Source organism: Patiria miniata, unplaced genomic scaffold, assembly GCF_015706575.1.
Source record: "Patiria miniata isolate m_02_andy unplaced genomic scaffold, ASM1570657v1 HiC_scaffold_1, whole genome shotgun sequence".
Lineage (NCBI taxonomy): Eukaryota > Metazoa > Echinodermata > Asteroidea > Valvatida > Asterinidae > Patiria > Patiria miniata.
Window position 1 is genome coordinate 36,000,475 of NW_024037047.1, and position 26,488 is coordinate 36,026,962.

Genomic DNA, 26,488 nt, shown 5'->3' on the forward strand with positions numbered 1-26,488 from the left:
TCACGAGGCACGCATGCCGCGGGGTGTTATGGGTAGGGCGCCAGAGGGCGCTATTGTATATAACTCTTAGCGAAAATACCTGCCGGTAGGGGGAATATGCATAAGTAGTGTTGCTCTACAGGTAAGTAGAGTGAAGTAGACACAGTGTTTTAAGCCAATCAGCCAATATATCTAGCTTGTTATACACAAAGCTAGCTGTACACCAACAAGTAATACTGACTTGGAGCAGTTCCCACTGCCACCCAGTAGCTCTTGATGCCACTCTCTCCATCTACAGCCAGCCAGGAGGCCTGGATGGTGCTGAGACTGTTCTGATACAAATATCCATTGATGACTTCTTCCACTTCTCCATCCAGATTGCCTCCACGGACATATCTCATCTTTAATCAAAATCAAATGGATCAAAATCTTTTACAAACTACAAAGACACATTAGTATGTAAGACTCTCGTCAAGTACAATGAAAATGATAATCATCACTTCCAAATGGTTGTCTCTTGTGTCCAGATTAATAACAAGGTTTCCCTCTCATGACAACTATTCATAGTTGTCATGGTCATGGTCTGGAGCATTGAATTCATGGTCTGCGAGTAATTCTGCAGGTTGTGGATTTGAGTTCAGCCTGGGGTTATGGTGCGAGTGTCCTTGGGCAAGGCACTTTGTCACTCATTGCTTCTCCCAACCCAGGAGTAAATGGGTACCTGTGAGGGCAGAGATGGCTATTGTGGTTGATTTTAGCTGGTTTGCGCCAAAGTGGCAACATTGAGCTGTATACTCCCCAGGGAGTTGAGATGGTATTTGGAATGTTTCGCTGGCCCAATGAGCAAGGTAATAATGATGTAGCGCCTTGAGCACCAATAATGGTGGATGCGTGCGCTTTATAAATACCCATTATTAATATCTTAACTCTACTCACCAAAGGAGGGCTAGGATCCACCTTGATACCACTGGTTTCATGAGAAGCAACTAGTTTGGCCTGGTTCCTGGCCTTGACTCGCGTCACGTACAGGGCCCCTGGTTGCAGTGTCAGCCCAGCTTGTACATGGGATCGAGCCGTGATGTCAGTAATCAATTCAAAACTATTTGGATTTTTGTCTGAAAAACATAACAAGAAACAATAGGGAAAATACCATACCGTGTCACACCACGGATCCTCTACACAAAAATAAACGACTAATCTGAGCTTGTGTACAAAATGCATGGAATGGATTACATGCGTAATATGCCGCGTCCGCGCATAGAACAACGAATAGAACATGTAGAACAATGTGCGCGCACACGCCCTACAGCTAGCTGGCGCCCTACAAATTTGACTGTGCAGTCGTGCATGCGTGCGTGCGCGTCTTGCATATGCACACGAACGACGCCCGAGTGCCGTATCACGCATGTAACCAGAATTTGGGGAAGTCGTTTATCCTTGTGTAGAGGATCCGTAATAACAACCACTCATCGTGCTGTAAAAACCAAAAAGGAGTAGTACATGTAGCTAATATTTTATACTGCAATGTATTCATTGGATCTCAGAAAGCAGGACTTACCCATCGGGAAGATCTTGTGTTTGTTTCCTTCTTTCATCTCATAGATCGCCAACTCAAAGGACTCGATGCCAGACTCATCATCAAAGTAGTCCCAATGGACAGCAAGATGGTTAGAATGCGACTAGGGAGATGAAGGTAGAAAATGACACAAATATAACATGGTTTGAGGATGGACAGTCAACATTAGCTCCCTGAGGTATTGGAAGTAGACAAACTAGGCAAAGGGAACTAGTTGGTCATCTTTCAATGCCGACGGGAGCTAATATCAGTTATCCACCCGAAATAAACCATGTTATATTTGTTTTACTATACCTCATAGGTATCCAGTTGCCAAATTTTCCTGTTGCAGTACGCACCTCGGCATAAAATCTACGAAGAAACTTGTTCAACCCACCAGAAGAATATTGCTCAACCTCAGAAAAACTTCACTTCTTTTACAATGCAGTAATTCCAAAGACTTTCAACTGCATTGTGGACAACTTATTCAGTCCACCATATTATTCAGTTCAGCATCACTGAGCTTAGGAAAACGCTGATTAACATTTAACAAACGCTGATTGCATTATATAATGTGCATTAAATGAAGGTTTCTACTTCAGTAATTGACCATCATCGCTGTATGTACTCACTAACAAAATGTAGAGCCATTTGGTACAGGAAAGAAGCCTTAACTTGCAATTATGATTATGCAACTCACCTGCAAGTCAGTATCTTGACCAATCATCAGCCAATCGTCAAGGGTTTGGGTGTCAGCTCCATTAAGATTTTATTTACCACATAATTTAATTTTAAACCTAATCTAAATGATGATAGTCAGCATCTTTCACCACCTCCATCCCGTCTCCCAGAATTTGCAGCATTGGAGGAGTCAGGTCTACCAAGAACCCATTCATTTGAGTATCAATGTGATTCACACCTGGATCTACAAGGTCATGTTGAGTTACCTGGAAAGTCAGCATCTTGACCCACCACCAGCCCATCTCCTAGAGTTCTCAACATTGCAGGAGTCAGGTCTACCAAGAACCCATTCATTTGAGTATCAATGTGATTCACACCTGAACCTACAAGGTCAAATTGACTCACCTGGAAGTCAGCATCTTGACCCACCACCAGCCCATCTCCTAGAGTTCTCAGTATTGGAGAACTCTGGTCTACCAAGAACCCATTCGTTTGACTATCAATGTGATTCACACCTGGACCTACAAGGTCAAGTTGACTCACATGGAAGTCAGTATCTTGACCCACTACCAGCCCATCTCCAAGAGTTCTTAACTTTGGAGGAGTCAGGTCTACTAAGAACCCATTCATTTGAGTATCAATATGATTCACACCTGGCTCTACATGGTCATGTTGAGTTACCTAGAAGTCAGCATCTTGACCCACCACCAGCCCATCTCCTAGTGTTTTCAGCATTGGGGAAGTCAGTTCTTCCAAGAACCCATTCATTTGAGTATCAATGGGATTCACACCTGGACCTACAAGGTCAAGTTGACTCACCTGGAAGTCGGCATCTTGACCCACTACCAGCCCATCTCCAAGAGTTCTTAACATTGGAGGAGTCAGGTCTACCAAGAACCCATTCGTCGGAGTATCGATGTGATTCAGTGCCTGGTTGATGGTGCGTAGGTTGACATAGACCTGGTCCTTGTGATGCAGATGGAAGTGATGCCACTCAATGGAGGATGTCTCAATGCCCACTGCCTCGGTCTCATGGATGACTTCAAAGTCATTTGTGTGATTGGCACTACACAATGTGAATAAAATAAAATTATCAAAATGACAAATCCCTCATTTACCACCCAAAAACTCAATACCGTGGTGCTTACATAGTGCTTTATACCAAAGTCTCAAAGCCTTTCATAATTACCCCTGTTGAACCAGTCACGAGACCATTTTTCTGTAGCAACTTGCATTCAGCCCAATCCGGTCTTTACCTTCACAGTTACCCATTTATACTCCTTGGTGGAGTGAGGCAATTGTAGTAAAGTGTCTTGCCCAAGAACACAAGCAACATGCATGTTCCCCACCAGGGTTGGAACACATGTACCATGGCACACGAGTCAGACACCCTAACCATCAGACCACAGCACTCCAATCAGTTATATCGCAACTACCTTCTGCTAGATGTGTATCTACACATCTATCGCATGGGTAGCCAAATAAATTCAAACATTTCCCTCCAAAAATAATAACTTTTTCATTCAGTATCAAAGAACAGCAACTTTCTGTAACATCAACTGAAAGTCCAAATCCTTTCAAGCTAATCTTCACCTGTCATCATGCTTGCGATAAACAGTAACCTGGTAGTCTTCGATACCAGACTCAGGATCAGAGAATCCTTGCCACTGAGCCTCCACTGTGGCTGGGCTTGAGGAGAAGTCTAGATCTGTAGGTCCTGGCAGCAGGCCGTCATAGACACTGCCTTTTATCGGTGGAGTCAGATCCACAGTCACTGAGGAGATAGAAGATACCAATATATCAATATATGATCCAGATCGCAATAATTGAGGAGACGTCCAAATCTGCAGGTCCTGGCAGTAAGCCATCGTAGACACTATTTTGTATCGGTGGTGGAGTCAGATCCACAGTCACTGAGAGGATGAAAAGAGACATCACTTTATGACCCATATGACTGATTATATTAATATTGTGATGAGTCATCAACTAGGCCTATACGTTTTATACATTAACTCTTTCAGTGCCAAACTCGTACATGTACGAGGTATATTTGTTAGTCCAAAAGCGTCAACCTCGAACATGTACGAGGTAATGTCCGTGCTTAAAATCGCCAAACCTCGTACATGTACAAGGAGAGTAACATGTTATCAAAAGGGGGCGCTCTCGCTCTTTCTAATGGTACCAATTATATGCATGTACGACCTGTATTTATTTTTATATTCGAGTTCTTGTGAGAGGGCGTCACACTGAGTTTCGATTTGTTGACAAAATGGCGGCGCCCATAAACCGAGCTCGCATGTTATCTAGAGAGAAAATCAGTGTATTTTTTCGCCGATTTGGACAGGGTAAGGGATTACTTTTTTGATTCAGAATAATCCATGGATATTTCAGAACTGGATGGTGAGTCAGAAGACGAACATTGGGATACCGATACAAATGATAATGATAGTGCTAAAAGTGACAATCATGGCAATATTTATGATAATGAACAGAGTTTGTATGAGGAGGGGTATCAGACGCGACACACATATATTCTGCAAAAGTGCGGAATTCCCCTGTGTTCAGGAGAGTGTTTCAGGGTTTATTACTAGGTGCATGACTAATATTGACTTTTGAAGGTAACAAGAATATACCAGAGAGCAAGATACAACAAGTTTGGTGATTACAACTTATTTACTTTTTTTTTTTATAGAATTTTGAATAATTAACAAAAAAGCTCGAAGTTGGGCGCTTTAGGGTTAAACTTTTGAAATGTCGCGGGCACTGAAAGAGTTAATATGAACTGTATGGTGACATTCTTTAGTGCTAAGTCACGCATGCTGGAATATCGGAATCCAATTGGCCAGCACTGTTAGTGGGCGTGGCTTAAAAGCCCAAAGCCAACGGTCAGCCACCCAAAGCCACCAGTCAGCCACCCAAAGCCAACGGTCAGCTACCCAAAGCCAACGGTCAGCTACCCAAAGCCAACGGTCAGCCACCCAAAGCCAACGGTCAGCTACCCAAAGCCAACGGTCAGCCACCCAAAGCCACCAGTCAGCCACCCAAAGCCAACGGTCAGCTACCCAAAGCCAACGGTCAGCTACCCAAAGCCAACGGTCAGCCACCCAAAGCCAATGGTGTATCAGCCACCCAAGCCAGCAGTCAGCCACCCAAAGCCACCGGTCAGCCACCGGTTAGCCAACCAAAGCCACCAGTCAGCCACCCAAATCCACCGATCAGCTACCCAAAGCCACCGGTCAGTTACCCAAAGCCACTGGTCAGCTACCCTAATCCACCCCTCAGCTACCCTAATCCACCCCTCAGCCACCCTTACCCACAGGTTAATCCACCCAATCCACAGGTTAACCCACCCAATCCACAGGTTAATCCACCCAATCCAAAGGTTAATCCACCCAATCCACAGGGTAATCCACCCAATCCACAGGTTAATCCACCCAATCCACATGGTCATCCACCCAATCTCATGATTATTATGATAACTGTGATTATGAACATAATGATGTCAAAACCATATTACAGACACGTCCTTATATCAGCAGATTAAGATTGGCAGTACACTGAAAAGGTAAATGATTAAAACACACATGAGAGTGGCAATTTTGATGACGGTAATAGTGATGATTGGTGGTGATGAAAATAAACTAACGGCTATAATGACAAAGATGTTGATGGTAATTTGACAGTAATGGTGATGGTATAGTGATGACAATGATTATTAAATGACGATGACAACAATTACAATTGTGACAATGGTCACAGTGACAATGTATTGACAATGACAATCACCTCCATCTGACGAAGCCGACACGTTGAGTTTATCATTTCCTCCATGGAAGGCTGTAAGTGTCGAGTAGTACGTCTCCCCATGCTGTAGGGTCACATAGCCAGAGCAGGCACTGTGCTCTCGACGAGACACTTTGACAAAGTCTACCACGTTTCTCAGGCCAGGCTGGGTGCCTACCACCCACAGGTAGGAGAAGATTCCAGACTCAGGGTCATACCAATTGTGCCAATTGGCACAAATCTGAGCAACAAAGCAGGGAAATATCATGAAAATTAGACATAATCCACTAATCAAGTAAAACTTAGAATTCTTTTATAGCAGATACAGTACGTAATATTGAAATCACTTTTATTTTGTCCGGACTCATGTTCAAATCAATCACTCTCTAATTACACACTCCCTATGGTATTAGTCTGTGTCCTTTAACTATGAGTGGATATGTGCACTCCATATCTGTACATTAGTATCATCACGGATCCTCTACACAAGGATAAACGACTTTCCCAAATTTCTGGTAAGATGCGTGATACAGCACTTGGGCGTCATGCATGGGCATATGCAAGAAGAGCACGCCGGCACGACTGCACAGTCAAATTTGTAGGGTGCCAGCTAGCTATCGAGCGCATGCGCATTGTTCTACATGTCCCATGCATTGTTCTATGCGCGGACGCGGCATATCACACATATGTAGACAATCCTACAGATGAGTCGTTTATCCTTGTTTAGAGGATCCGCAGTATCATTCACTCAGTCAGTCCATTTACCTCATTTCTGTCTTTGGTAAACACAAGATCTTTACCAGCGTAGGGTCCATCAAACAAGTCTCCAGCAATTGGTGGAGTGTCGTCTACGAGAATTGGCTCATCAGCATGGTCTATGGTGCGCAGGTCAACTAAAGAAGACAAAGGCATGTATTAACATACCCGATTTCTTTTTACAAATGCACAACAATTCCATGGAGAGGCGTTGGACTACGCCCTTTAAGTTGGTCATGTAGACTGTGTACGTATTATTAAGCACAATGCTGGACTTACATGTATACTAAACAATTTGCATTTCTACCGGTACAAGGAGCAAAACAAACTTTAGTCCCATAACACGGGTTGCACATTGATTTTTATCAAAACACTAGCAGACTAACTCCTTATTCGTTTGCATAGAATACCTTTCGGCAACCTCGTTCCCGTGGGTACGAGATTTTGCTGCGCCATGTTGTTTCCCATCATGCCTTGCGCGATCTCAACCCCTGGAATTGTGTAATTTAAATGTGTCAAAATATGGCACATTATAATTGGGCTGCAGTTTATCCGTTTTATGCGCCGACACCATCTTTAAAATGTTGAAAGTTGTGTTTTTGAAGAATCAATGCTTTCAAACATAAGGTTTGGACAATGCGTTATTTAGCAAAGATTTGTACTAAAAGGTACCGGTATGTACCCCTTTCGTCCCTTTACAACCGCAGATACAGGGTTTTTTTTATCGAAAAACGAGGCTGCCATAATCCACATCGTACAGGCATCGCGCAGTTTTGAATATTCGTACGTGTCTGACGTGCAAAGCACGCGAGTGCATTGTGGGCGGGCCCAGCGTGCAATCTTCGAAATGCCCACGAGACAGTATGCTCTGAATAGACAGTCAGCATCCTTTACGTGTACATCACGGCCAGGGGTTAGTGAAGGAATGCGCACGCGCCCATGGAGTTGAGGCTGACCTTTTGGACACGTCCTGGGCACAGACATTTTGAACAAATGTGCATGCTCGTAGAATATACTGAAATTGGATGGAATCTTAATGCAACATGAGCATACAACAATGCTGCTAAAGCAGGGCTTGAATTTCACGAAAAGCACTAGACAGCAGGTCTAGTAACTGAAGAATCTTACTGGACCTGAACTATTTTTACAAGACCTGAGTCATAAATAAGAAAAAACAACATTTTGCACTATATTACAGGAATACAATACAGAACAGACGGAGCACAGATTGCAAGAAAAAGTTTACGAGTCACCCGTTTCGTGTGTGTACTTGGCTAGTTTCCCTGGAAAATTAGTCTAATTCTCTTGGGGGGGGGGGGGGGGGGGGCTGGTACCATATTTCAATAGGGGGCGCTTTCAAATTCGACGATTATTAACACTAGATTACAGAATGGTGTACCGTATTTTGAACAGGCGGATATTGTACCAATAAAATTTTGGGGTGGCTTTCACAGGAGGGGGGGGGGGGGTTCGACTTATTTTTTAGGAATTTGTATGATAATTTTTTTTTTTGGACAGAGCTGGGGGGGGGGGGTGGGGGGGGGGTTTGGACCCCCAAAACCCCCCTCTGGATCCGCGCCTGTCTTGCCAGCAGGCACGGTCTTTTTCTTTGTAAAAGTCTGGGAACTAGACAGTACAACTAATTCCCATGCAGTACAGGGATTCTGCCTCTCTTCCCGCAGTGAACCTGGTCATTTAATAAGGAAAAACGTATTGCTACCAATCTAAGTTGTGGTGGCGCGACATCGTGCGCGACATCGTACCAATTACGGAGCATCAACGTACATGTACTGTATGGGATGTACGTACGTTTGTCTGCAACTGGCATGGCATGACTAGCGCGTTGGCCACGCAGCTTCGTTGCGTTTTGGCACGGCACAGGGAGTTTTTTTTCGGTAATTTTAATCAATCACGTAATGAACTCAAAGCACGCTATTAATCAGACCTCAACTGCTAGTATATTTGGGCATCATTTTGTTTATACAGTGCAAGAAAAAACACTAGACAGCCGGACTAGTGCAGTCATACACTGCACTAGACCGACGCTGAAATCACTAGACACGGTCCACGGTCCAGTGGATATCTCGAGCCCTGTAAAGTGGCGAACACAAGCTCAGTTTCATAAGTATGGAAAAAATGCATTGTTCATGCAGACCAAATTCAAGATTTTGAGTGTATCAGCTTCAGTTATGCATTGGTTTCAAATATTAACCCAGATATGCAAATAGCCATTCAAAAGCCATGTAGAAAGTTGAGCTTTTCAGCAGGCTACATTGTGTACGGCGAGTTAGCTCTCTAGTAAGTTAATAGAGCTGGATGGGTATCCCATGCTAAGCAACCAGTATTGCAGTCGAGTACTTTTTTCCGAGTTCCGAGTACTGCCAAGTACTTACGTTGCCGAGTACGAGTACGAGTATGAGTACTTCTAAGTACAAGTCTCTGAGTTTAAGTACTTGTACTCTCGTGTATGAGTACGAGTACTTGTATTTACGAGTACGAGTAGTTGCACTTCAGAGTATGGATACAAGTCCTAGTACATTGTGCTTAAAGCCAAAAATTAAGTGTTTAGTACTTGTGATAAAAGACGTGCCCAAAGGACGTGCACAGAGGAAACTCTGATTTTTCCGCAATCAACCATTTATAAAGTATAATATGGCCGTGGTAAGCCAAGCTATATAGGCATATCATATATTTTTTTATCGAGTATTGCTACTGGAGTACGAGTACCTTGATAACCATGAGTACAATTTTGACATGTCAAGTTCGAGTACTTTGCTGCCTGAGTACAAGTACCGTCAGTCTGAGAACGCGTACTTTGACATTCGAGTATAAGTATGAGTAAGAGTACTCTAAAAACGGTACTCAAGTAGTACTCGAGTACAAGAACCGAGTACGAGTACTTCAACCCTTTAAGCAACATTATCATCATCTACATGGATTATGGCAGTGATTAACCTTATGAAAGTTTTCTTACCATTGTTGACTGCTCTGACTTTAACCCAGCAGGGTACGCCATTGGGTATCTTGAAGTCCATGTAGAGCTGTTCAGCGAAGACGTGAGCCTCCCAATCACGCAGTGATATATCCCTGGGTGTCCTGCCTGCTGCTAGGTGATACTCAAACAGATGCGACTCAGGATCGCTGCTCAATTTCAAAGAAAGAAAGTGAAGAATGTTATTATTATGGACTCCAGCAAAAGAATCCCTTGAACATTGACAAAAGGCGAGATATGACAAACACTTGAATGCCACCGCCGTAGTAATTAGTTGTGCAACTTTGTTGTTTGTTCTTAATGTAAGAACACAACCTTAACAGGCTTTCTTTTTTTTAAACCACAGACGGATTTAAACCCACAACCTCTTGCATAGTGCAGAATATCTACACCCAGTGTTGAATTGTTATTAAGAAATTTAACTTTGGGATGGCGTGAATGAACACATTTTCAATTTAGCGACAACTTTCAACAAGTACCGATTTAGTACGCCCACTGCAGGTACCACGTTAACACAAGTAACGCATTAACACCGGTTATGGCACCTCGAGAGTAAAGAAACCGAAAACCGTGCACGCGCACAACCAACAGTCTTGGTCATAAACACACAAAAAAATGAAATGTACGATTCGTGGGATCTTACTCTTTTACTCTTTATTTGTACCGTGTTTTGAAACTTGTCACTCGGTGTACATGAAATCACAACCATCACGACAAACCGTACAACTGAGCAGAATTTTGCAATGCAATGGGGGGGGGGGATTTAATATGCAAATTAGACGCATGCACATCCATGTCATCATACTGGCTATTTCAAAGAACGTCACTTGCAAAGCTGTGATACATGCGTGGCATGGAAACAGTATAATACACCCACATAGAATGGGCCGAGTAAAATGTCCATCAACCAACCCACCCACAAAATACCCACCCACCCAACCACCCACCAACAAAGCTGCCGGGGGAAAAATAAGAAATGGTCTTCTAAAGATAAACAGCCCAAGGTGTCCGAATTTAAATTCACCAGTTCTTCTCTGTACCATACATAACTACATGTCAAAAAATAGAGATACACATTCATAGTACTACTGCAAATTCCTAACTGATTGATTCACCACTTGATTCACCACCGGACTAACCTTCAAGTTTTGTTCAAAGTTGGAAAAAAAAATTACTCACGTTGCGTTAACCTTCAATCCAATTCTACCAATGGACGAGTCATAGGTGATGTCATTGATGCTGTAAATGATGGGCGGAGTATTGTCAATAATCAGAGGGGTGCTGTGACACACAGTGAGTGCCATTGGACCGCCAAACTCTACCTTGTTGAGAGCACGTACACTGATGTAATATGCACCATCTGTTGAGCAAGATAATTTGCACAACTCACTATTTGACCCATGCTGTGGAAATGAGTCTGAAGTTTTAAACTTGATTGGGGAGCATACAATAGGACTTCCTTTGGTATGTATTGGGCTGTAGTCAGACATTAGTTTGTGAGACATTAATATAGCTGACTATTAACAATTGTTACAAGTGATTTTCTTGCACTTTCAATATCAAAATACTGCTTGCTTCAACGAAAAGCTTCATTTTTAACTCCCAAGAACCAAAATCTGGGGAGCATATGAAATATCTCTTAAAAATAAGTTTGTTTCAAATAACAAAAGTGTATCACTGTGATTCAGTGATTGCAGTGTTGTTCAGTGTGATGTGTCATGGCCTAGGGGTTAAGAGCACAGCACCGGACTCATGCTCTGGTGTTTCAGAGGCAGCAGAATGTGGGTTCGAGCCCAGGTCTGGACACTTGTGCCCTTAAGCAAGACACTTAACCATTATTGCATCGTCCTTCGGATGGGACGTAAAGCCGTGGGCCCCGTGTGTTGTGTAATGCAATGCAATGCACGTGAATGAACCAAGTAAAACTTATCGCTAAGAGAAAGGATTTGCCCGGGTGTTTCTGGCCTCCTGTTAAAACTCCCCCGTGGAGTGTTTAGGAGAAGAACCAACCAAGTACCAAGCAGATTGACATTGACAACGAGACCCTGATGATGGGTCCATTCTGACTGATCAAACAGATGAGCATGGAGATCAATATAGAACACTCAATGAAACCCCTTGAGGAGATAGTTTCACTATACCACTCAAAGTGGTCAATAGTTGCATTATATCATGGTCAATTAAACAATGCATAATACTGTGACCATTGATGAAGATTTACCTGGCAGATTGACATTGACAACCAGACCCTGGTGAGTCCACTCGGACTCATCAAACAAATGAGCATGGGCATGATGAGGATCAACATAGAACACGCAATGGAACCCCTTGGGGAGATAGTTTCACTATACCACTCAAAGTGGTCAATAGTTGTATTCCATCATGTTCCACTAAAACAATGCATAATACTGTGACCATTGATGAAGATTTACCTGGCAGATTGACATTGACAACCAAACCCTGGTGGGTCCACTCGGACTCATCAAACAGATGAGCATGAGGATCAATATGCATGCTGACATCATCATCACAGACAGCGTTACCAATGGACCAGGTGTAGCCATGGATACCAGTCTCATTGTCATGGATACCTTCCCAGTTGGCTGTAAAGAAACGCAAATGTTACATAGGAAGATGTCAGTCGAGCCAAGGTTGAGCTGTGGTTCAGCTACATGTCGTAACCAGGATAGTACAGTGATTTGGTGGCACTGTGAACATGTAGGGACAAATTTCTTGGTTGTGCCAACAATGAGGCAAGAATCAATGCTAACTAAGGCAGAAAATTCCAGCCTAACTTTTTTGAGTTTTGCAATTGACTGAAAAGCAGTAAATTTCAAACTAAAACCCAATCCGAAACAGATGTTTGTTTCAGGCGTCACGCGAGGGTCATGATGGGCTGCGGTTTAGCGTTCGATTAGCCCAGCTGTCGTGGCTAACCTGTCTGCCTTTACCCGAGTTGATCTAGGTGAGCTACTCGAACGCAACCATTGCTTACAAGGTAAGCGCAGAGTTTCTTGGCCAGCATCTAAGCAATTTATTGTGATACATGTAGCGTTCTGTGATTTGTAGGGCCATGAAATAGAGCTTATGGTCGTACCAAGAAAGCACATATGCTGTTGCAGAATGGTATTGCATAATGGTAAATATAATATGGACACGTGATCCTGATAATAATTTTAAAAACTGTAAAATTAGTGATGTAAAAACTATTCACCAGGTTAAGCTAAGACAAAATATGGAGTGTCATTGCCGAGTGGTTAAGAGCACCGGACTCAAGCTCTGGTGTTTCTGATCAGCAGAGTGTGGGTTCGAGTCCCGGTCTCGACACTTGTGTCCTTAAGCAAGACACTTAACCACTATTGCTTCGTCCTTCGGATGGGACATAAAACCGTAGGTCCTGTGTGTTGTGTAACATACGTTAAAGAACCCAGTAACATTTATGTAAGAGAAGGCCTTTGCCCCGGTGTTTCTGGCGGTATGTTTATCTTCAACCATATGAAGGCTGCACTTGCAAAGAAGAATAATATTTAGTTCGCCCCTTTTTGCTATGAGGCACCATCCATCCTTACCTGCCATGAAGGTATTGCTTCTTGTATACAGCATGTCAACAAGTTCCTCATGACCATTAAACACAGTCATAGAACCAGGACCATCAGTGATATAGCTGTAATTACGTCACAAGATGATGAAGAACGGAGTAAATGTCACAAAACATAACTACGGTACATTCATGATCAGACTCGCCTTCTTTGACGAGACATACACAAGACTGCACTGCCCAGATACAAGGTACAACTGAACATTCACATTTTGGAAGAGCTATCAACCTGTCACTATATTATTATTAGTGAAGAATTTGAATGATTTTTCATGAAGTGAAGTACCTTTAACAAGTCATAGCACAGTGGCACACAGAACAGGATTAGTTAATACTCAAAACTAAGACTATTTTAAAAAGTTTCAGGTAATTATGAATGTTTCAAATTTCATTTCTGGTATGCACCTTTGTCATACACAAAAGCACTTTACTCTTTTATATACGATTTAAGCCTTTGTCAGTAACTGAATTTATGTTACTGTTATACAGCATAACTTTGTCAACAGTTACTTTTTTTGCTTAGTGAAATTTTTACTCTAAGCGTCACTTGAAGCAGTACCTACCGATGGTTATCCAGCGGTGTGTCTTCAATGCATCGTCTCTCCCATTCCTCTGGTGTGAACTCCACACACGCTTCACGCACCACCTCATCCCTGGTCCCATTCACGATCAGCCCAGGGTCTGGTGTAGTGAAGTCCGTGATGATGCCGACGGAGGAAATGATGTTCTCGTACCCCACGTAGTTCAGGAGCTCTATGTTGAAGTAGTAGAGGTTGTTGTGGACGAGTTGGAGTGATTCGTGATTGAACTCTACAGCATGGCCAACACCAAGCCGCTCATAATGGGAGAAGAGTCCGGACTGAAAAGAAGGAGAATTGTCAATGATAATATCCACAAAAAGAATACATATCCTCAACAAGAGAGGGATGTGGTTGATTGTCCTTGTTCTTCTACCTTTGTAATCCGTGGTTAGAGTCCTGCCCGTGCTTCACAAGGGACTGAAATGAACTGAACGTGTAGTAAAACTGAGCCTGGGCCAACATGTGGATTGGGTTTTCAGTCCCTACCTGATTCCGTGGGTTTCCCCAGAATATTCTTCTGGGGTTCTTCCTCCCACCTCTAAAACTGTAATTTCTTCTATTGTATTGTATTGTATTGTTTTATTTCCATTTGTCACGAATTAATATAATGCAAATGCAACAGATTATTTACTACAACAATAACTTAACTTACTAGAATAATAATACATGTACAACACTTTGATCAATTTAACATAAGTGGTGACAGATGGGGGAACCAGGAAAAAAGCCTAAGCTTATACAGAGCCTGGTCCCGTTAGTGAATAACTTATGAAATAAACAACAATTATAGATATAATTTAAAACAGTGGTCAATAAATTCTCATCATCTTCTCTCTACAGCCTTCTCCAGGCTTGCGAGCTTACAGTGCCTAGGGTGCTCTTGAGAAATCCTTGGTTTCATTACCAGAAATATAATAATAATAGCAATCCAGTCGAACTCTAACACTGGGGTTTGTTGGAATCTGTTGGAGTAATGTACTAGTAAAGTGATGTTACTTTACATGGGGTTCAAAGGCATACCACCAATAATCATAGTTCAACTATTATTGTGCACAGTTTACCATATGGTCTTGGAATTTGCAGGATTGAGGAAGGTTCCTAGTAAATCACTCCAGGGGGTTAGGGTTAAGCAATATTTGGTTGAAGCTAAACTGCCTGTGGGATCCATGGTTTCATTACAAAAAAAGGGTAACAATAAACTCATCACAGTCAGCCTATCGGATTGCATGGAAACAAAACAAGAAGCAATTAGAAAAAGGAAACTGATACAAAATGAAAAGAACCAAACTTGCCAAAATATATGAAAAGCCACGATGATTTTAACACAATAACACTTGTGCTACTCATTGGTCCATTATGTGTTCAACAGACTGAATTACTACACACAGGCAGGTACAAATGATTGTGGGACACTTTATATTTACCTCATGAACTTCGACCCCATGACCCTCAATCTCCTCCAGCAGTTCACATGTGAAGTCCCGATAGTCGTAGTTGATACTCAGACATTGGGTTTCTGGGAGGCCAGGCAGTCCCGTGCACAGAAGTTGGGGTTGTTATGAATGATGGTTGACTTTGGCTTGGAGATGAGGCGGCCTTTTTTGGCAGCGGTGAAGTAGTGAAAGTCATTGACTGTTTCAGGTAACAAGGGTAGGCACGTTTAATTTGAGAATGGAATTAGGAGGTGTCCAATGAAATTCACTTTTTAGAAACTCTTTATATAAGGAATCTGTGTTCCTGCTGGATTTGATAATAATAAGAGGCAACAGTGGCTCAAAACACTACTGTTACCATTTCCCTGCAGTTCTTTCAAATACTGCTCTTTGTATTTTATTCTCATTGGTATTCTACAGTATCTTCCAGTGTTGCAGTCGGGTGCTTTTTTCCGAGGACCAAGTACTGCCGAGTACTTAGGTTACCGAGTACGAGTACTTGTACCTCCGAGTACAAGTACGAGTACTTCCAAGTACGAGTACTTGTATTCCGAGTGCAAGTACAAATACGAGTACGAAGTACTTTTATTTCCGAATACGGCCATACGGCAAATGGTTCATTGTGCGTAATTGGCCCAGGCCCAGTCAGACCGATATACAGACCCACTCCAACTAGCTGTTTAATGTGTTTGTCCAGACGTGCCCATTTTTTTTCCAAGTACTGCTGTTCGAGTAAGAGTACTTTGATGATCGAGTACAATTTCGACATGTCGGGTAAGAGTACTTTGCTGCCCGAGTACAAGTACTATCATTTCCAGTACAAGTACTTTGACAATCGAGTACGAGTACTCAACAACAAAACATTACTTGAGTACGAGTACCGAGTACGAGTACTACAACACTGGTATCTTCTAACTTTCAAGGAACAACCACAGCACAATTGACTTCACCCCACATTTCAATGCCATAGCACAAAACCTATTTCAAAGGAGTTGGTAAGCATCATCAATTTATATCTCCTGCATGTGGAAGGAGAGAATTAAATCTTGTAGATTCTGCTCACTTGAATATCCAAGGTGCTCCCTCTCAGTGATATCAATGGTATTCCATGGTACAATCTGATCGCCCCAGATTTCAGGGCCGAACCCAACCCCTTCCTTCTGCATCAAGATGACGGAATCATCATACACCACGGCCGATGCGCGGAGAATGTATGGGTGACTGGTGGAGGTGAAGTCTGGTGTGATGCGACCCGTCGGCAGGGTGATGTCGAAGGTCGGCAGGCTGCAGGTAGCTGTGGAAGTGCCTCCACCGTTGTTCACGGCATAAACAGTGAAGTAAAGAGGATGTCCTCCTAGAAGAATCTATAAACAGAAACAAAAACATTCAAGAAAAACGTTCAAATTTCAATACCCCAAAATGTACATGTTTAATTTGTGTTAGCAAACACTATCAACCATAAGGGAATACGGACTAAACAATTTACAATTTTTTGAGTAAATTTATACTATTTTTTATTTTTAATTAATTTTTCCTATAGTAAAGTACAGAAAGCAAATAGAAAATTGCCATAGGAAACATAACAGTGTCCACCAAAGATTTTATGGCACAGCTGTCATTTGTTATATTGATTTTCCACTGCTTCATTACACAAAGTTTCAAAGATACATGTAGCATCCATATCATTTCCCTTCAAATCGGCGGAATACCACAAGCATGTCTCTCATTGAAGCCCATAATGGGCTTTCATTAATTTCCATTAATTAATTAACTAAAATGACTTAAATTAGAGGAATAGTCAATCCATGTACCGGGTACACACTGCAAAAACTGTAGTGTTAATTTAACACCATTCGGTATCTATATAGGACAACACCAGTAAAATTTAACACCAGATGGTCCTATATAGACACCAATGGTGTAAATTTAAATTTGCCAACACGGTTGGTACTACATGATATCAGTATGCACTTTCATGCATGTTCACCAGCCATATATACCACATGCACACACCAGTTACAGTCAGTAGAAAACACCCTGTGCTTTCATTATAAATATGAGCGATGAAAACTTGTAAAATAAACAACCGAAAAACATTTGTTTATTTCAGAATAGGAACCAAGTTTTTATTGTGTGAATTAAGTCGTTGAACCCTTTAATTTGGATCATGTCAGTGAAAATGTTGTCGTCATCATCTTTGGCCCAGTGTTTTAAACTGGTTACCGATTCTTCCATTTATCATTGCAGCCAATGCAGTTATGGCAGCAGCAACCAGTGCTGATTTTGACGTTGAAGTGACGTTGAAGTGCTAGGTCTTCACATAGTTCTTAGGTAGTTCTTCACAATGCTCATAAACGTTTTTTGACATCCAAGTGTAGTTTAGAAGCATTTTGAGTAAGACAATTTGACAACATGAATGCGTTTTCCGAAGGTTTGGTAGTATTTGGTATTATTGTGCAAATCTGCATGGAAGCTATGGGGATGTTCGGTATAGCCAAATGTTCAGTATAGTAGTGTTCATTATAGCGACATTCTTCTAGATAATCATTTGTTTTTCAATATAACAGTCATTCAGAAAGTGTACTACTTTATAATCCAGACTTCAAAATTTAGCAGATGACAACTATTGAATGAAGTTCACAAATATCAAATGATCTCAAAACAACATATTCCTATACACCTATAACTATCCATACAAAATTCCCAGACGTACGTCTCAGTCAATAAATCAAGATTTCAGACCTTGGGCACAAACTTTCCCTTGACCTAGGGTACTTCTTACTTGTGAAATGATAGCTGAGGGTCCACCAAACTCTGTCTTAGAGACCACATCGCTACCTCCAGGTGCCGTCCCAACCTGATAGAAGAACGTCACCAAGCTCTTGTCATCAGCTGCTACCATCTCCAGCTGGAAGGCTGGCTCTGTGTAGTCTAGTCCAGGAACCTGCTCAACACCACACAGATTGGTGCCTGCTGCACTCCTCCTAGTAGATCCAGAGGCATCCTTCATGGGACAAAAATGTTAAAACAACTTTACCGAGTTTCTTAATAAAGAAGAATGAGTGTTGAGGCAATAAATTACACACAGCGACGTAAAGTGGACTCTGACATTTATGCCAGAAATTTGAGGTACCGGTATACAGGTATATATGTACATATAACAATAAACCTTATGCCTAACAGCCATCTTAGGAGGGCAATGCCTTTTTTTTGCTAGGATACACATGAGTGAATATTGTGTGCATTGACTGGTACTGAATTGAAATAACAAAAGATGCCCTCTATGATGGGCGTTACGCATAAGGTCCATTGCAGGAGGCTTACATCCCTGTAAATACTTGGAAGTACTTTGAACTTTTTCTCTGAATAACTTTGAATGGAATTACTCATGCAAAGCTTCAAAAACATGATACGGGGACAAAGATGTTATTGTTTGAAGGCGAATCAGAGAAACCACGAACAGTTAGAATGTTTTGAGAGAGACACCGATGTTTCAAGAGAGACACCAATGTACAAACTGGAACAACTAAAGTATGGAAACAGTCTAGGAATGCCTGATGTTCCCATATACATGTAATAAGCTTGTACGTGCATGTGTATTTAACACATTGTAATGGGATGAGCATATTCAATGATAAATTCATAAAACCATATAGTGCTTTAGGCATTTTCTGGCCACTACAGGGAGTAATAGATTTGGGGGTTTCTGGCAATACAGTGACTAAAGGGTTAAAGCCGGAGTCCATCATTTGCAGCTATCCAAAAAACGACTGATGTAATTAGTGTTGAAAAACATACTTGGTTGAAAGATACGTGTAGTAAGGAGACTAAACTCCCTGTGAAAGTGTTCTTTCTGGCAAGCTGTCATTTTGAAGAAATCAGCAAAAGAAGGGCTTTCCAACGGTGCTTCTTAAGACGCACTGTAGGAAATTTAAATTAGTAGTTCGTTTTGTTTTTCGGCGAAGCGTGCGCAAGCGTTGACACGACGCACACGCGTGCGTGGTTGCTATAATTCGTCGGATCAGTAGGCGACATCGTGTAGCTGCAATCGGCTCAGTGAGAACGTGTATCGGATGCTGAATTCAGGCCCAATTCAAAACATGATTCAGCAACTTTTGATTTGAAATCGAGATCCTAGAATGCTGTTTTTCTCGGAATAAACAGCTGAAGCTGAGCTGAAACTTTGTAATGTTAGTTATGCAGTACCCTTCTTTAGATTTTGAGCACTTTTGTTGCCTCAAACGAACAAAATGCGCAAATTACAAATGATGGACTGTACCTTTAATAACAGCCTGTTCCAGGCAGGACATCACATGTCAAGCCACAAGTACGGACACAATTGAGAAGGGAATGCCTTTGGCAACAATCCACTTGAATAGGCTGTGATTTGACAATGATGGACTTCATTTACTTGTTATTGACATGTGAGTGACATGTGAGGAGTTGAGTACAACTCTGGATTTTTCTAAAGAGAACAGGAAGATCAAGGTTTTGAGTTGACCAAGAGGGATGACCAAAAAATAGCACAGATGTAATAATCATTGTTTACCACTGGTGTTGAGTATGCTTCAATCTCCGGAGGGGATGTATCAGGCTGCTTGGTGTGAATATCAAATATATTACTGTGTATAGTAGGAGCTGTGTAGCGCCATAGTTCCTTCTTGAACAGAATTTTTTTTCCGAAGAAGGGGATTTTCAACGTCACCAAAGCTTTCAGACGAATGATCAGAGGAATCATATCAATGTCCATCTTTAATCTGAAAATGTAAAGGAAGAGAAGTAGGAGAGGTAATTCTCAATATATGTTCCTGTCTTCTTTGTTTAATTTCTTTAATCAGTTCGCACCGGATGACGTGTATATCCGCAAAGGCTTTGCGGCACTCGGAATGGATGACGGATAAACATGCAGGGAGCGAGGCCAGAAAATATCTGTACAAAAGTGCATCAGCGATAATTATATCAATTTTGACAACTGTAATATGTTCGGTGAATCTAAAACTATTATTATTGCTACTACTTGAAGCATTCCCAAACCACAGTGACCAAGTGTTCAGTGTCTTACCCTTCAACCGTTTGAAGTTAATCATTGCAGATATGTGGATCGGATTTTCAATCTCAGCCAGAACCACATGATTTTACTGGGTTGTTTCATTCAAGTGTCCCCACCATCATGTGAATGTGCAGAACGAGGAGACAGGTTTCATGTTTTACACGATAAGAATATATTGAATTGAATTGAATTTGATATCTCTCAAAATCTAAGAACTTCTGTGATTTGCGTTTCCTCTACAGGAGTTTTAAGGATTGCTTTTACTTTGTATTATTCCTATCACGGTTTGATAAGCAGGGATAGGTAAATTATCAATCATTCTAAAAGAAGAGCTAGTGTTATCCGTCACTGACTTCTGTCAAACTCCAAATCTGTCCCCTTTTTACCCCTGGCCTTCCGTCAAACCCCCTAAACAAACATTCATACAATATTGGATGGCTTTGAGGGGCTATAAGAATTTATCTTCAGGTAAACTTGAATCCTCGATCCTGATTGGTCGATCCATAGCAACAAGCCCTGCTACATATAACCATGTAGCACGGCCTCGGTCCATACCGCACTCCGCTACAATTCCGTACAACACGCACGTGCAATAGGATAACCGCTAAAAGTTGGTGTACAGCGTGCGTGTTCCATCTTTACTGTGCGTCAAGTTTGCTTGAAGATAAATTCGTTATCACGCTTGCGTTCGTGGAACACGGAATAATGTAATGCATCTGTGTCCCACATACTACGAGGCCGAACACAGACGCACTTCATTATTCCGTGTTCCACTCACGCTCGCGGGATAACTTATGATATTGCACGAGCTATAACAATACTGCACAAGTCGAAGACGAGTGCAATATTGTTATAGCGAATGCAATATATTCTTGTATCCCCCGAAACAAAGCCATCCAATATTATTAGAATTATTTATATCAAGCTGACTAGCTTCATCTGCAAGAACTTCAGGACACTGCCTTTATTTCTCAAATTTTGTTCAACTATTGCGCCGCTCGAAGCTAGTTGTGGCTGCTGACAACTGTGCGCGTACACCTTGCTAGCGCTGTGTCCGCGTTCTACTCCCTGTTTACTGGTTGACTGTGACTTTCTACGCTCTAGATTGTGCGGGAACCAGCAAAAATGCCCGGATGACTCCGATATCAATAACATTGCAGTCTCCGGGTACTTTATTGACAAAATATGGCAGTCATTCAGGTACTTTTTAACGGAAGCATACAATACCCTGATTTATTTTTACCACTGGAAGCCTGATATAAATAATAATATATATTATCCTGGGGTCCGACAGGCGTGTTAGAATAATTTATCTGAATTTCCCATGGCTTATATTAAAGGATACTTAAATTGCTCATTCCCACCTCACTTACCCAACATCCAGTGGGAACTTGGAGAAGAGAATCTCAGCCACAGTCGGGAAGCTAGTGTGTAGAACATCAGCAGTCAGTTGCAGCTCACCATACAGGATGAAGCCAACAGAAACAGCACCCTTTACATATGCACCCACCATAGGTGTTATGCCACCCTAAAAAGACATCAAACACTTCAAATTAACTCCTTTGTGTCAAAGTAAAACTGTTCCTGAACATCATTGAAGCAATTAGACAGAACTTGTTAAAATGGCACTATGTCCTGAAATCCCCCAAAAAGTTATGTTTTGGATTGTTTACAAGGCCTATTTCAAACATCTGGTTGAAAGGAAACCAACCTAATGTCTTACCGTTCCCGAGAAAAGACGAAAAAAAACCCGCTTGTTTACATCGGACATGACAGAGTACGAATACGTTTTTCGTGTCGTTCTCATGTACGCTATACACGTTGTGTGTCTCGGGAACAGCACGCAGTGACCAATCACCAATGCAAAAAATTTTGGTTTCTTCAACGTCCGCAAAAGGCGAACACTTTACGCGTACGAATGAAATCACAACTAGCATCCAAACAGCTCGAATTTATGGGGTTGCAAAAGTGGACCCCGAAATTCGTTCTCGCACGCATAATACAGGAATAACACAAAACGCCCAGTTTTGAAAGGATAGTTGTGTAGATGTTTATATCCTACTTTTAAAAGTTATTTCCGATTATCATCATCTCGTTCAAAGCGCGTTTTGTGGCCCAATTGGGCTGTTCCATGACATAGTGTCCCTTTAATATACTCAGCATGCTAGCACACGCTACACTGACCACAGTAACAATACAAAGGCAGGGTTTGACTTTAGCGGTAGCCTGCTAGCCAAATGCTAATTGAAATGTGTTCAACTTTTGCTAATAACATTTAACGCTTACCATGAAGACACATTTCATGTTCATGTTTGCATTTATGCCAAGTATGAGCCACCCCTCAACTTCTTTGGTAACATAGGACAGGAAACAAATGACCGTACACCAAAGTTCATGCTTGGCAGTGTAAGGGTCAGTTTGAAAATTATCAAGCTATTTTTGCCTAAAATTTAGGGGCATAAAGGACAAGATGGGTCTCTAACCGCGCGTCTCGCCTGCTTGCGTGATTATCTTTAAAGAGTGACCTCTGACTTTAGTGTCCTCAGATGACCTTTGACCTTGGTATGTGACCTTTTGACATCATTATCATATGAAGGTTGCCATGTTGCATCTATGACTCAAGTTTAGTTCCAGTTGGAATGTAACTTTTCAAATGAGACAATTTTACATTTTTAGCCCGTTTTACAACTTGACCTCAGAAGACCTTTGACCTTGGTATGTGACCTTTGACATCAGTATCATATGAAGGTTGCCATCTTGCATCTACGACCAAAATTTGGTTCCAATTGGACGTCAACTTTTCGAATGAGACCAATTTTTCGAAACGTTTACCAAAATACCACGTACGCACATACAGGGTGAGTAAAAAACAGCGGAACCCAAACCCCAAACAATATATTTCATATTTAAAAAAAAAAGAAGCACCAAAAATAATAATGACTGGAGAGCCAATTTCAAAAGCTACTTTTAAATGAAAAAATTACTGAAATTGCTTACTCCATTCAAAGAATATCACCATTTAAACCCAACGACCCTAAAACCTGTCTCGTCCAAAAAAAGCAATTTATTGTGTGTTTTGACTGTTTGGAACAACAAAGAAAATGGCACAGAATACTTGTTTCAAAAACTGTCACAAACTGTAGTACACAATATTTTGATTAACAACCCTGGTTAGGCAAACAATGTCTAAAATCTACTTTTTGAAAAGACGGGCCTTCAAAAGGACTTTGTTGCATATTCTTAACGTTTAAACTAAGATTTCATCGTTGGTGATGTTTGAAGACAATTGTGACGACGATTGTTGAAATCGCATTTTTGGACGAGACAGGTTTTGGGGTCATTGGGTTTAAATGGTGATATTCTTTGAACGGATTGACCAATTTCAGTAATTTTTCCATCTAAAAGTAGCTTATGAAATTGGCTTTCCAAATATATTGTTTGGGGTTTGGGTTCCGCTTTTTTTTACTCACCCTGTACATGTGGACGGACATGCATAGTGATTGCATGGTCTCTTTCCTGAACTTCGTTCAGGCGAGACAAAAAGTACATACATGGTGCCAATATGTTATTTACTATTTCAAAAGAAGCCTCAAGTCGCAGGAAGATGTTCATCCCTGATTGATATGAAATATTTTATTTATCTTTACAAGTGTAATTTGAATCTAATGACAAGACCTTTGCAATAATGGACTGGGAATGAAATAGTCTCAATATTCTAATACTACCTGTGCTTCCATGGACACGAGGCCAACAGATACTGGTATCTCCATGTCAAAGAATCCTCCTGCTTCAATGGCTGAAACAAGAAAAAACATCAATAGTGTGAGACAATTGTTAGCACTTCTACCATTAAATTCTATATGAATTTCATTCTTAACATTTGTAAAAAGGCCCTTTTCCATGTTGATGCCATGTTGTAGAGTCAGTGTGTGTCAGCATATGCAGCACCACTCGGGGATCAATGATTGTCAAACAGAAAGATTGATACAAATACCGTATTAACCAGACTAGGTATGTCATGGGCCAAAATCTGTATCAGGTCTAGAAGCTGAGGTTCGTCTTACTTTCTGGTGTCAACTTGCAATAAGGTCAACTCTACTAATTTGATAGTGCTGACTCTGAATCTGGTTGTTCACATTGGCCCAGATTGCGCATTAACCTTATGACAAAATGTTTCTCTTATTATTTTGCCAATTTTTGGTCGAAAATAGCATCTTTTGCCATAACTTTTATGTTTTATGTTCAAATGCTTTCAAACATGACACAGATAAATAGAAAGTCAGCATGAATAATATAAATCATTATTTAAAATAATTTTTTTTTGAATCAATCCCTTCAAACATGAGCATGTTGTGATTTTGCTGTGGCGTTATTTAGTAAGGACTTATATTAAATGTACATACCTCTGTTGTCCCTTTTACAACACAAATCAATCACTAGTCAATTCAGTGTCAAGTTAATAAGTAACACACAGTTTTTTTTTCCTCCAATTCCTCACCCAGAATACATATTTTTTGGGTGTAAAACGGGCTTTCAGAATCCATATAGAAAAGACATCGCGCAGTCTTGGAAAAAAATGTCTGTACGTGACATGACATGCGGAAGATAACGTGCGAGCGCGTGGTCTTCGAAATATGTGCACAGTACGCTTTGAATAGCTGGTCAGCTTCGCAATTTTCGTATTCCCCACGGCCAGGAATTAGTGGAGGAACACGCACGCGCCCATGGAGGCAAGGCTGGTACACAATGGCACTGATGCATCGCGATCGCCGTCATGTGGTATGTGCAAACAATATGGCATGCACAGTTTTAAATGAACATGTTCAAAACAGCTTTATAACTGGGACATGAAGTTGCCACTAAACAGTTAAAACGAGATTGAACGTTACAGGCTTTGGCCCACTGCCTTATGGGGAATGATGGGGAGCAATCTGTTACACTGTTAAAATCAAACTGTTTAAAATTCAAACCTAAACTTCTATATGTCATCCTATGGGCTCCGTGCGCTAGCAAAAGAGGGTGCTTTCTACCCCTTTTGAGAGCTCCGCGGACAGGACACATAACGTGCGAGTACTGTACTGTAATGGTTCGCACGCGAAGTATGCACGACTTCCTGAATGTGCAAAAGCTATTAGCCACCTCCTCTTCAAGTGAGCGTCAGGCGACGGCGGCGCGCGAATACCTTCGAAATTCAACTTGCGATGGTCTCCGAGACTAATCCCTGCCTCCAATAACTTTAGATACAATCGAAATACGCAGTGGATGGATCGGGAACCAGTCTAGGTCCCCCCGAACTCTCCTTTTCTGGCTGTTGATAGGGTACTTGTGCACAGAGCCCATAAATCCAAAAATGAATTGTTCACAAACTTTCGTACATTGAAAAAAAAACCTTTTCATTTTGCCGACGCGCATGGCTACGGCGATGCAGGCGCATACCAGAAACAGGAGACTTTTTTTTTCTGCCTAATAATGAAATTTTTTTAAGATTCTTTTGAACTTGAGCTAGTTGAATAAGGACCTACAACTAGGTGACTTGGCTAGTCCAATCATTGTTGACTTGCTAGGTTTGGATCAAAATTCAAAGTCAAAGTAATTAGTCAATCTTTGCTTAATCAATTCTCAAACATGCTCTATGATGGTACTTACTAAATTTTAAGTAGATAAATCCACCGATTGGTATGCCCCAGCTAGCTTGCAAAAACTTAGCATGTCTTCTTGGGAAAGGAATGGTCCCACTCAGAACGACATCAAATTGCTGAAACTTGTCATCTGCCTTTCCATTGATGATAACATCAATGAACTCCTCAATCTTCCAATGAAATGAAAAATAGGATTGCAAAATAAGGGTTTCAATTTGCTGGACCTAGCAAAGAGTCAAAGCTCACAACGGCAACAAGTTATAGGCAAACTGGAAGGAATTTTGGCTTTTGTGTAGGTGTACAACCTATGACTTAAGATTCTGTGCTTTACGAGTTAGCACAGAACTTTCAATGCTAAGCAAAAGTAAACCAAAGAAGGTTTTTTTTATATGAACGTTTTATCCAATAATGAGTCATGCAGTTTACAGAAACTAAACAAAG

At 41.4% G+C, this 26,488-nt stretch overlaps 1 protein-coding gene across 1 annotated transcript in view; it reads right to left on the reverse strand.

The window, feature by feature from the left end:
* LOC119733236 overlaps positions 1–26,488 on the reverse strand; it is a 172,693-nt gene that overhangs the window by 69,031 nt on the left and 77,174 nt on the right. Inside the window, 20 exon segments of the mRNA XM_038206825.1 lie at positions 221–380; positions 916–1,094; positions 1,538–1,658; positions 3,035–3,281; positions 3,809–3,989; positions 6,002–6,239; positions 6,764–6,891; positions 9,729–9,895; positions 10,926–11,106; positions 12,179–12,349; positions 13,316–13,410; positions 13,908–14,203; positions 15,350–15,450; positions 15,453–15,557; positions 16,422–16,722; positions 18,141–18,362; positions 19,908–20,115; positions 21,782–21,936; positions 24,134–24,204; positions 26,055–26,217. Of these exon segments, the coding sequence (XP_038062753.1) occupies positions 221–380; positions 916–1,094; positions 1,538–1,658; positions 3,035–3,281; positions 3,809–3,989; positions 6,002–6,239; positions 6,764–6,891; positions 9,729–9,895; positions 10,926–11,106; positions 12,179–12,349; positions 13,316–13,410; positions 13,908–14,203; positions 15,350–15,450; positions 15,453–15,557; positions 16,422–16,722; positions 18,141–18,362; positions 19,908–20,115; positions 21,782–21,936; positions 24,134–24,204; positions 26,055–26,217 (3,490 nt within the window).